Below are 13,279 nucleotides of genomic sequence, written 5' to 3' on the forward strand. Positions count from 1 at the left end.
ATTTTTAAGTATTAAAACATGAGAAGACACTTCATTGATTAAACTGATTGCAAAATTGATTCGAAACGTAATATTATAAGAGGGCACATTTTTGAAAATACTTGAATTCTTCCAATACGCATCTCAAAGATAGCGAAATTGTCATATTTACTATAGAATACAATTTCTATTTGAAAACAACCTCAAATTGTAAACGAGAACATTATCGATCAGTACGGAATAAGAATGAAGTCCCTTTATGACTAAATTCTCCGTTATAAAAGAGCTGTTAATTTTACCTTTGACTGGGTAATATCGTTTCCGGTTCCTAGCAGTAGAACGCTCTTGTCGACGCCCAGCACGTTGACGTTCGAACCAACGTCAGCGGAGACGTCGAAACGTATTTTGTCCGACGGTGCTGCCTCGGTTTTGTTGAAGTTTACTGAAACCTATTTTTTTTTAAAGAAACATTACACACAGATGGACAGTTAGCGCTCAACAAATTATAAACGAAAATATGCATACAAAAGATACTGTTTATTTAAGTTCACCGGTACATTTTATCAATTGATATAAATCGAAAAATCTTTGTATATACCACATTTTAAAATGGTTGCTAAGATATGTTCTTGGCTTATGCGATAAAAGAGATTGTGTCATATCATGCAACACAAAATTGTGTTCTATAAAACATTTGAAAATGCTGCAAGCATATACAAAAACAAAGAAATAAATTCATTCGATGAAAAGCGTCAAATAAAGAATCACTTGCTTTCCTCATCCACAGCCATAATATAAACACCAATTATAGTTATTCAAAACACTTAAAACGATCAATTATTATTATGCCGCTGTTTACCACAACGAAGAGCCATTACCATCAATGCTTTATGTTTAATTGCGTTTGAAAAAACACCGCATACAGGTTAACAGTTGTGTTAAGTTATTTAAAATCTCTTCAGTGCACGGTGAAGTTATCGGACATGCCATTTCTGACACAGTGAGGAATTTTGATGTTGAACTTTACACATGGAAAATTACCTTTAAGGTCGTGACAGACGGTCTTACATATGTGAACATTGGCGCAAACTTATTTTAAAATCCTTCAATGCACGGTTCAAGTTATAAAGCAGATAGTAATAGTTGGACAATACAATTGTGTATTTATCCTTTAAAAAAGTTTAAAATTAACAGTTTGGGATTGACCTTAAAAGTGTTCATATGATTCTGGTTCGCGACACACTGTCTCATAAAGGGGATAATTTGTTTTTAGTTTGAAATAAGTGTATACAGACTATTGAACATAGTGATTCTTGTATATCCACCCTACCTACTGGTAGTAAGGGTATAAGGATGATATCCAATAGGTTAATAGAAGCGACACGTGGTGAAATGTATCGTAAGATATTACCTTATTTAGGAACGCTCCATCCACATTAATGGAGAGCGCGTCTGCCACCAACTCCCCATCCGTTCTGACGTACATCACCAAGACTTGAGATTTTGGCGACATGTCGTGTGTTGCTTGAAACGTCCACGTTTTAAACTCTCCATTCACTGGGATGGTACCGCTTTTAATTAGTTGTCCTCGGGCGTATATCTAAAGGATAAACGTCGCAGGGTTATACATTGATAGAGTGTAATTATAAGACTTCAAAAGTGTTATATTTTCTCAATGTAGAACATTCAAACATCCTTATCTTGAATATCAAAAACAATGTGTGAGTACCCTTACCAGAAAAATACATGTATTTACCAACAAATTAAATGGTATGAGTGAATTTTCATAAGTTCGATTTATAGCTTTACTGCTTTTCTTTAAAACAAGCAGTAAGCGTTCAAGTCCAAAATGTAGATAATAACTTTAGTCGGAAGTATGTACTAAGTGTGGTTTTTAGTTATTCGCTTGCGAATACTAAGGTTGATACCGCGTTTTGCAAGCCAGTTTTGTTATGTAGTATAAACCCGATAACTGCCACATCCGCGCCGAGAAAGAGTTCGCGACCCCGAGAAAGAGTTCGCGGCGCGGAAGAGTATACTTTACATAACATTTATGACTCACCAAAGTAGTCCACTGCGTGTTACGTTAAAATCGCGTGACACAGCTCTCCTTGAAGGTCACAGGAGCAGGTTAGCAAACCTACTTCTACGCGTATTCACCATAAACACGCCATGGGGTAATAGATAATCAACTGAGAAGAGATAGCATGACGGGTATGGAAATTCCAATGAGGGCATGGTTAACTGATGATTATTATTTTTGATTGACATCATTCAATGAAGTAGGCGTTTACCGCAGATAGATGAACACGTAATACCAGTTTTACCATTTACGTAATATAAAAACTGAGTTAATACAGTGCATTAAAGACAATGTCGGGCATCATCATCACACTTTTTAAATTTAAACACAAAAGTTGCTTATGAAACGTTCAAAGCAAATGGCGAGCAATTAAAACCGTATGGCGAGTAAGTTATGAAAACAATAACCTTTGAAAACTTAACGCGGCAGCAATTTAATTCCTGTGCATGCATATTTTATAAGCATGTACGCCATTTAAAAATCCGTGTTTTAATAAGAACGCGAAATTGTTGATGTCGTCTGTCTAGTTCAACATATGAAAAGCGTACGTGTTGAAACATAACAGGGGATTTAACTAAACATAGACGTGAAACTCAGTGCATGTAGTTTTTTATGATGAACAATTTAAATCGAATTTAATGAAAACGATAAGAAAGTTTGACACATTTAAACTATAGCAACATACGTAAATTTACGAGTTATATATTGCAGTAGATATTGCGTTCTAAAGTACTAAATAGTGTTGGGGGAGGGGGGGGGGGGGGGGGGGGTTACACGTTACTGTCAATACATGAAAATGAATAATAATTAAATGGAAATAAATTAAATGAAGCATCAAATTTCAGGATTGTTTTAATTATTTTTTGTTTAAATGTTGTTTCTAAAATGTGGTTTGCTTGAGAATTTTATACAATACTCGTTGATACCAATACATTTATTAATTGTTCGCTTGCCCAGGGTTATTACCACGTTCCCAAAATCGGTATGAGCAAGGTAATGATAACCGAACATAATTGTTGTATCACTTATGTCAGAGGTATCCGTCCTTCCACTATATTCATTCACAAATTGACACAAACGTGAATATCATTTTAAATGGAATATTTTTAAAGGAGCTTATATAGAAAGCATCAATAAACATTTTTGTTTTAATTATACGTTTCGCGGAAGAGAATGTTTATGAAGGATTAAAATAGTCCACTATTTACTGTGTCTTAATGACGTGGGTTTTTTGCGCAGCACAGGTAATTCAAAATCTGAGGCTATTAATAGAAAACAGAAAATAAAACTACTGCAGATGACTGTGGGATATGGAGAGTCCAATACACTATCGCGCGTCTGTTGAGTAACCTCGTTGATAGTGCTTGCTAGTACAGCGGTGCTAAATATGTGAAACGTTCTTTTGATCTCAACAGGTCGCGGCGATTTCTCGGGTATTCTCAATTGCACAGGTGATAACGACGCAATAGTATACGGTAAAGTTTGCTTATATTCACAGTTCTCAATTTATAAAACGTTGAACATGAGTTGACAAGTAACTACAGGTAACCTATAGACAACAACAAAAATTCTTTATAATCGCCACATCCGAATATAAAAAACAACTAAATATAACAAGAGATATTGAAACAAAAGATTATCTATTGCGTTTTATCACGATTTCGCGTATTCATTATATTCAAACCACACATAGTGTAAGTAGATAAAAATTATACTACGGGAGTTCACATCATATGTGTCCACACATGGCTTATTATGAGCTTATTTCTTCACCATCAAAATATATCGTATGTTAATATTTGATAAACACGCAGTTTTCTTTCGACACATTCAAATCACTATTTCATAGCCGCGTCATAAGAAAATGGGTCTAATGGCGTTTCGACCAGCGTAGCTCAAGCCCAGCCTGCGCTTTTACTCGCTTTTAAATCACTCAAGGTTTTATGGTCTCGTTATGTATCTCCTGGCCAGACTGCAAGATGTGCCCGCTGGGTTTGAGTCTTCCAAATGGTGATCTTGTTGCTGTTAAGGCTAAATACCACCGCAAAAAGGTGATCTTGCGAGTTACTACAATACTGCTGATTTAAACATTGAAAAGTGTGACAAATACAATTACAAGAAAGCTGCACAAATATTGAAAGAAGAATTTGAACACACAGTCATTGTTGAAAAAAAAGTTTTGAAATTAACCACTTTACGACAAAAATTTATACAGCTCTGTATTGATCAGGGATGCCATGAAGCCGAACATTACAAAACATCTTACCTTAAAAAACTTTTGAGTGGAATTTGGCCCGAAATATAATTTATTCATAAGAGGGGAAAAACAGATCTTGTGTGTGATTCGACAAAAACACTACAGGATGCAAAAAGGGAAGCAAATTACTTTGAAGAACTAGCCCAAGCTGACAATGAGGTATCATATGATATCGAAGATGAAACCGACAGCTCAATTGTACATAGAGCTATAGAAATATTGAGAAAACATATATCTTCATCTGTGAAGAAGCTTGAAAATCAATATTATTCTCCTGATGAGATGACACTAAATGCTCAGAAAGACTTTTTTGACCCACTTCTTCTTCAAGCTGTGTATTGGTTGACAAATGAAAACGCATTTCAAGAAGCTGGTGATACAGAGCACATTCTAAATGCGAAATGTCTTGCTATTGCAAGTGACATTACAACTCTTGTTACATCAGTTCCTTCACCAAAACACCTCGGACTTGCTGTTCATCTTTATAATGATTTTGGAAGTAGACATCTCATTGAAGACATGTTTAACTTAGGATATTCCATCTCCTATCAAGTGCTACAAAGGTTCCTGACATCTGCTGCAGAGCATGGGATGAATAGCCAAAGAGAACATCATCAGGCGGAATTGTCCCAAGTCATGTAGCTCATCGAAGCCAATGTGGAGAACTTATCGTTGCAGTTGCTGACAACTGGGATCACAATGAAAGGACCGTAGATGGAAAACAAACCGCACATAACATGACAAGCCTTCTAATATCCAACAAAACTGCTGACTTTCCTGTTCCAAGACTCATTAAAGGGGCCTTTTCACAGATTTTGGCATGTTTTGAAGTTTGTCATTAAATGCTTTATATTGATAAATGTAAACATTACATTTTAAAAGCTCCAGTAAAAAATCAAAAATAAAATTTAAACAAGAGCACCGCCTTGCGGGTGCAGACCGCTCATCTATTTTCTTTTTATAGGAGAAGGGACTCTCATTTTCAATCACAAAGGAGGGAGGGGTGGAGTGAAGAGGGGTGCATTGTGTGGGGGTGTGGACATTTATTACATTATCTTCCAAAAATGCCAAAAAAAGGGGAAAAAAAATCGGGAAGAGGGGGGGGGGGTGGGGGGGTCGGGGGTATGGATTCTTGGGTGCGATGGTTGGACGGTATTTCAAACATAAAATAATAAAAATAAATATTTGTGTTTTTTTAACCGTTTAAAAAAAAATTGGGGGGGGGGGTGAGGTGGGGGGGGGAGTATAGTGTGAGGGTGTGGTGGTTATTTGTGAGATGATCTTAAAAAAAAAAAAAAAGAAAAAAATTTGGGGGGGGGGGGATTCGGGTGGGGGGTTGGGGGGGGATTCTTGGGTGCGATGGTTGGACGGTATTTCAAACATAAAATAAGCAAAATAAATTGTTTTGTTTTTTAACCATTAAAAAAAAAAATTGGGGAGGGGGTGGGGTGGGGGGGGGGGTATAGTGTGAGGGTGTGGTGGTTGTGAGATAATATAAAAAAAAAAAAAAAAAAAAAAAAAAATAGGAGGGGGGGATTCGGGGGGGGGAGTGGGGGGGGAGTGGGGGGGGGGGGCACGGGCGATGGTTTGGGTGGAGTTTATTGTGGTATGTCAGGTAAGAGTTGTTTTGTCAAAGTATCAATCAAATCTAATCATAAATAAAGAAGTTATGGCAATTTTAGCAAAATTTAATAATTTGACCTTGAGAGTCAAGGTCATTCAAAGGTCAAGGTAAAATTCAACTTGCCAGGTACAGTAACCTCATGATAGCATGAAAGTATTTGAAGTTTGAAAGCAATAGCCTTGATACTTTAGAAGTAAAGTGGATCGAAACACAAAATTTAACCATATATTCAAAGTTACTAAGTCAAAAAAGGGCCATAATTCCGTAAAAATGACATCCAGAGTTATGCAACTTGTCCCTTTACTGTACCCTTATGATAGTTTGCGAGTGTTCCAAGTATGAAAGCAATATCTATGATACTTTAGGGGTAAAGTGGACCAAAACACAAAACTTAACCAAACTTTCAATTTTCTAAGTATAAAGGGCCCATAATTCCGTCCAAATGCCAGTAAGAGCTACATAACTTTGCCTGCACAGTCCCCTTACGATAGTTAATAAGTGTTGCAAGTATGAAAGCAATAGCTTTGATACTGTAGGAATAAAGTGGACCTAAACACAAAACATAACCAAATTTTCAATTTTCTAAGTATAAAAAGGGCACATAATTCTCTCAAAATGCCAGTCAGAGTTACATTACTTTGCCTGCACAGTCCCATTATGATAGTTAGTAAGTGTTGCAAGTATGAAAGCAATAGCTTTGATACTTAAGGAATAAAATGGACCTAAACACAAAACTTAACCAAAATTTTCAATTTTCTAAGTATAAAAAGGGCACATAATTCTGTCAAAATGCACGCCAGAGTTATCTAACTTTGCCTGCCCAGTCCCCTCATGATAGTAAGTAAGTGTACCAAGTTTGAATGCAATAGCATTGATACTTTCTGAAAAAAGTGGACCTAAACGCAAAACTTAACCAAACTTTTCAATTTTCTAAGTATAAAAAGGGCACATAATTCAGTCAAAATGCATGCCAGAGTTATCTAACTTTGCCTGCCCAGTCCCCTCATGATAGTAAGTAAGTGTACCAAGTTTGAATGCAATAGCATTGATACTTTCTGAGAAAAGTGGACCTAAACGTAAAACTTAACCGGACGCCGACGCCGACGCCGACGCAGACGCCGACGCCGACGCCAAGGTGATGACAATAGCTCATAATTTTTTTTCAAAAAATAGATGAGCTAAAAATGAAAAAAAGTAGCCCGCCGCAGGGCTCGAACCAGTGACCCCCGGAATCCTGAAGTAAAAACGCATTAGTCAACTGAGCTATCCTGTCAAGCATACATAAGATGCGTATTTTATACTTTATATAAGCAATCTTCGTACTTTCAAAAATTTAAACGACAACAACAGAACTCTCCAAATTATTCAATCGTTTCGCGTTGCAACGCTTTATAATTTTTAGGTTTTTAAATCATCAAAAGTTGCATTTAATGGCTAAATTAGACCATGGCAAACGTTCAGTAATACTGTTTCCTCACAAATATCATAATTAAACCGAGCATTTGCGAATCTGAAACAACTTTTTTCAATTTTGTCAATTTACCAAACCGTGAAAAGATCCCTTTAAATCAGACAGTAGAGCATTCAATGCCAATTCGTTACCAGGTGGTGGACTGTGCAGCATCATTGCTTATAGAAAACCTGCCAAAAAGCCTTCACCAAAGTTTATACCCCCTGTGACAATAGATGAGCTAATAGATCATCCAATCCCATCAGCTGTCAGAATCGCTCGAGCAAAGGAGCTACTCTTCTCAATAGGAAGAACAGCCCTATTTTGCGATGATCTTGCAGAAGAAAGAATACCGTTACTTCCAAACTGGAATATTTTCCATAGTTACATCAATGATGAACAACCCCAAAATATTTCAAACATTGCGTACAACCCGATCATTATGGCAAAACCTACAGAGTACAGCACAGTCTATACAACACTAGTTCGTGCTAAGGAAGTCATGAATTCCCTCGGTCAGGAACATGCTCCTATTATATTCGATATGAGTTTGCTTTCCAAGGCCATGGACATTGTTTGAAACAAGCCAGAAGAGCTGCAAGGAGTGATCCCATTAGCAGGTGGGATGCATTTTCTTATGTCTGTGTTTGCTGGCATTGGACATCTGTATGGGGAAGCTGGCTTGAATCATCTTCTTTCTGACTCTGGACTGTATGCAACTGTCACTGTAGCAATATAAAGAAGTATACTGTCAAGAAAGGATTTTGAACGGTTGCCTTCAAGCTGGTTAATGAAGTTCTCAACACACGTTTTTGGCAAACTTTGAAACTTGGTGTGAAGAACCAGATAAGGCCATTCCAAGGACAAACATTGACCTGTTGAACAACCTCAAAGCATTGAACTCTGAATCACCTGATGCCACAGTTGAAGAAATGTGCAAAGAGATTGACATTCATATCACACCATTGATAGAAGAATTTTGCAATGAATCTAGGAAAATTTCCCCAACCTTTCGATTTTGGGACGATTACCTACATAAAGTTTCCCTCCCACTGAAATGTTTTATAACTTCTACAAGATCGCCTAACTGGACTGTATACCAAGATTCTATTCATAAACTGATGTCACTTCTCTTTTCTTCGAATCGAGGGACATATGCAAGATACATCACCGTGCAACTTCTACAAATGAAAAGATTGCCAAGTGAAGTTGAAGATGGTTTCAACAAAGGTTTGTTTACTGGAAAACTTTCAGATGGGAAATTCAACAATGTATGGCTAGACTAAACCCTAGAAGTAACACAAAACAAAGCATTGAAAGGAAGTGGTGGAATTATTTGGCTTACTTTAAGAGGAAATGCTCTGGCTGGGTGGTTTTTAGCTAGACCATTGTCATCAACATACTCTTCCGTTTTCCATGGAGCCATTTGTCCATCCAACAACAAGGAAACAGATCAGAGGCATCGCACGGACACAAAGTCTTGTCATAACAAACATGAAAAAATGATTGGCAAACTGTCTAAAATGTTTGAAGGGAACTTCTTAGATCCTTTCGACACAAAAACAACGCCAGACTGTCTGATAAATTTTGCTACAGGAGCACATGCAGAGGCTGATGTGGAAACATCTTTGACAGATTGAATTGAAACCGGCAAGAAAATATTCAAAAAAGTTGTTAAAGATAGGCTTACATTGAAAAATAATACCACAGAAAAAGACTTTTATACACCTATGACAAGAAGTTGTGTTAAAACTATGTCACACAGCGCAGTAAAGAAGCAGAAGGCACAGAAATCTCAAGTGTGAACATGTTTCAAAGACTTTTGGCCATAAATGAATACAAGAAAGTTCCGGAAGATAGATTATTTTCCTATGAAAATACAACTGTACCAGTCAGCATTCATGCATAAGATTGAAGGTCTTTTGACTGATGTCCTGCATGATATAGAAAAACCAGACACCATTATTTTTGACGGAATGGCAATTATACAGTCAATTGTTATACAGTCTGAACAAGGCACATTCAAGATATGGCAACATTGTTTGAAAAATACATTGTGCCAACATCCCGCAAATACAAATCTGTACACCAAATCCATATCATTTTTTGATACATATAGTGCAAATAGCCTGAAAGGAGAAACCAGACGACGTAGAGGAGACTATGAGTCATCTAACAAGGTGCATGTTCACAGCAATTTGAAAATTCTCACAGACTGGAGGAAGTTTTTAAGATCATCAGCAAACAAAGCAAGTTCAACACAATATTACGCCGGCTTTCTAAAGGAAAACTCAAATTTGAAAACACATGAAAAGATCTTCATTAATGGCGAAGCAGACACAGAGTGCCTTGAAATTACAACAGATGGTTGCTGAGAAATACAGGTTCTTCAATCAAATCAAGAAGAAGCTGACACACTGATAATACTACATGCCAGATATGCAGCAGATATAGGAGGAACCTGCAATGTTGTACATTCATCTGACACAGATGTTCTTGTTCTCTTGATGCACAATTACAAGTGTTATATGTCAAAATTGGGGGTATTGGGGCGAAAGAGCTTTATCTACTCACAGGAAGAAACACTACTCATGTAGACAAAACACGTTTCATTCCAATCCATGATGTTGTTCACAAGCTGACTAAAGAACATATGAAAATCCTGCTGACAGTTTATTGTATCACAGGCTGTGATACAACCAGTGTGTTTTATGGGAAAGGAAAGAAAAATTTGTTCATGAAATATGCCAATACTTTCCAGAATTTGCATGATATAGGTGAACAATTGATCCTTTAGAAATTACAAAAGGATGCCTGTGAAAAGTTTGTAGCTCTTCTATATGGAAATGAAAACCTAACATTGAATGAAATCAGACCCATTCGAGCTGCAACATCTGCACATCCCAAAGCCTTGCCTCCAACCAGAGACAGTTTTTATCTACACACTGTCTCAGATGTCTCCTACAGCTCTGAATATGGCGCCATTCCCTTGTTGCAAAACATGACTTGCCTTCACTAACATCGTTTGGTTATCATTTTGATAGCAACAACAATTTAGTTCCAACAATGATGAATCAACCAATTGCTGCTCCAGAGCTTCTCAATGATCTGACGCGTGACCGTGAAATATGTGAGGACTTTACATGTTCCTGTTTTAATAACAAACAACAGCCTGCAACTGTACTGCAAATATGCACACACAAGATATGCTTTGTGCCAATTTGCATACTTTGACATTAGTGTTTGATCCAGAGAGTAACATTTCTGATACTGAAGCTTGATCTGTGTTCAAACAGTAGTAAATATACCGTTCGACAGTTGCATTAGGCTTAAAAATAAATAATAAAATAGCATAATTAATAACAATTACATATTTCACATAATTAAGAAAACATATTTTCCATGTATTACCTTGATATAACCCAAACAAATAATGAAAAAATAACATATTGTCAAGTGTTTTCCAATTTTTTTGTCATTTTATGGGTCAAACACAGTTCACTAAATCTTGTAATTATTTGCAACACGTTATAAAAGTCGGTATTGTAAGTACAATGTACACTTCTCAATGCCATTTGTTGATTGTCTGTGATGCTGTGACATGATTTTGTGTTTTCCCATAGAAAGACTGAACTTAAAGTCTACTGATGTACTGTTTTAGTATATGTTACTTGTTGACTTCACACTACTCGATTATGAAATATAATACATTATCTTCATAGAAGCAATATTGGGTATCTATTTAGATTCTCTTGTATTTCTGTTTTACATACTTATGAATATTATTTATGTTAAAATTGATTTATCCGAGTTTAAAAACAAAAAAAAATCGAAGGACAAAAGTGATTTGTAACCTTTAAAACTTTAGTAGAATGCAACCTGTCGGTTTTGATATTACATCCAGTTGATAAAAGATTGTTAAAAAATATGTTAAACGAATGTTTTATTGTTCATAACTGTGATTGTATGTCATTGCATAATAATTTTTCCATGTTTATCTTATTTGAAAATAATGTATAAAACATTTACATACATGTATGTGTCACAAAATACATGTGAGGTGGTTCCAAAAGGCATTTCCGATAAAAAAAATTATTTGTTTTGTGATGTTTCATCCCTTTATTCTAGTCAGTGAATGGTTTTGTCAATCTAAATGACAGTTTTTTGTATTAATCATTATTTTCTTAAATACTTATCTATAAGTTGATAGAAAAGTAATGACCTAAAAAACATGTACAAGATATAAGTGGTGTGTAACCTTTAACATTTTAATAGTAGGTCACCTGTTTTGAATTGTACACTTAGTTGATTAAAATTTAATTATTGATAAAAAGTTGATTATTGGTTTAAATGATTGTTATATTATTTGAAGCATATGCGTGTGTGTCATTTCACCATAAACATGACATGTTCATCTTAAATATAATATTGTATCTAACAGTATGTTTTTTACATGTGCCACAAAACACATGTTAACTTGTTCCAAGCTGCATAACTGATGTATTTCATGAGTGTTATGTTATGTAAAATTTATGATAATACTCAGTAAATGGTTTTACTAATGTAAATGTCACTGTTTTTGTTTTATTTATTATTTTTTTGCATTTAAGTGTAAAAAATGTGTTATAATAGACCTAGACTAATTTGACCTTTGATCTTCGTTTTGACCTTGACATTTTTTTGTTTATCAACTGAGTTGTTGTTAATAATGTATTTTATAAATATACAATATGAAATACATACTTTTAATACATTATAGTGTTAATATTCAAAATAAATTTTAGTTAAACAAATATGGTTGATTGAATTTCGCCTTTACATATGAGTGTCGGCCATGTTGTACGCCATCTTGTTTTTTTACCATCTCCGACCAATATGGATAAAACGAAAGTCGTTTTCAAAAACTACAGACCTATACGAACATTTTGACATATAACACTTGCTGTTGAAAATCGTAGACCAGTTACCCCCTAAAATAAGCTAGTAATCTGGGCCTGTTTGCTACACTATTAAATATGATTGGCATAAGCCACATTTAAGATTGACGCGGGTCTTTAAAAATCTCATTGCGTAATGTAAATGGCACATATTAGCACAATGCTTTTCGACATAAAATTGAATTCAAATTAGCAAAAATAGCAAACTGGCAGGGTAGCATATTCAGGCGTTCAGGGACGATTTCCAGACGAACATTTGTGGTTAATTAATTTAACGATTTCCCTCTTATCGAGACACTACACTATTTCGATATTGTTTGTTTTCTCATCTTGAAAGCAAAACTGTGTTTATCGAAAGAAAATTATGTCTTCCCCTGACGATTAAGGGGCCGAGTATAGACCCTGAAATTCTGCGAGATGGATTTTAACGCGTAATTGTAACTGGGCCACAATTTGTGTCTATGTGTCGTTTGAACATGCAGAGAGTAGTACACTGAACAGAATTACATCCGTTACGCTGTGCACAGACGCAGTGATGTGGTCAAAGTTCAAGGGGTTGATCTCGAATCAGCCAATGAAATATTCGAATGTATTCATTCTTGTCTGCTGGTGTGATGTAAAGGTCATTTAAGATGAAAAGCTGGGTAAAAACAGCTCCGCCGAAAAAGCGCATTAGTGTTATATACCGATTTAAAGGTCAGAGACTGCTTGACACCATGTGAACTGCTAGGGTAACAAGTCATGTATCAACAACACAGTACGGGTAAGCAGTGCAGTCTTTATGACTACCTAATTCGTGAGTAAAAAGTACTGCTCACAGATTAATTTATTTATTTATTTTCGTTAATTATTTTATTGTGAGTTTTTAATTTTTATATGGTGCCAACAAACACACATTTGGTAAAGGGAATTTCCATTATATTCTTAATGTGATAGGTATTCGATATTC

General features: G+C 35.7%; 1 protein-coding gene across 1 annotated transcript in view; it reads right to left on the reverse strand.

Annotated features, from left to right (window-relative positions):
* Positions 1-13,279, reverse strand: part of LOC127868986 (CD109 antigen-like) — a 201,784-nt gene that overhangs the window by 173,986 nt on the left and 14,519 nt on the right. Inside the window, exons 15-16 of the mRNA XM_052411213.1 lie at positions 1,391-1,579; positions 279-428 (exon numbers count right to left, since the gene is read on the reverse strand). Of these exons, the coding sequence (XP_052267173.1) occupies positions 279-428; positions 1,391-1,579 (339 nt within the window). The remainder of the gene's footprint in view (positions 1-278; positions 429-1,390; positions 1,580-13,279) is intronic.

The sequence above is a fragment of the Dreissena polymorpha genome, chromosome 2, assembly GCF_020536995.1.
Source record: "Dreissena polymorpha isolate Duluth1 chromosome 2, UMN_Dpol_1.0, whole genome shotgun sequence".
Taxonomy (NCBI): domain Eukaryota; kingdom Metazoa; phylum Mollusca; class Bivalvia; order Myida; family Dreissenidae; genus Dreissena; species Dreissena polymorpha.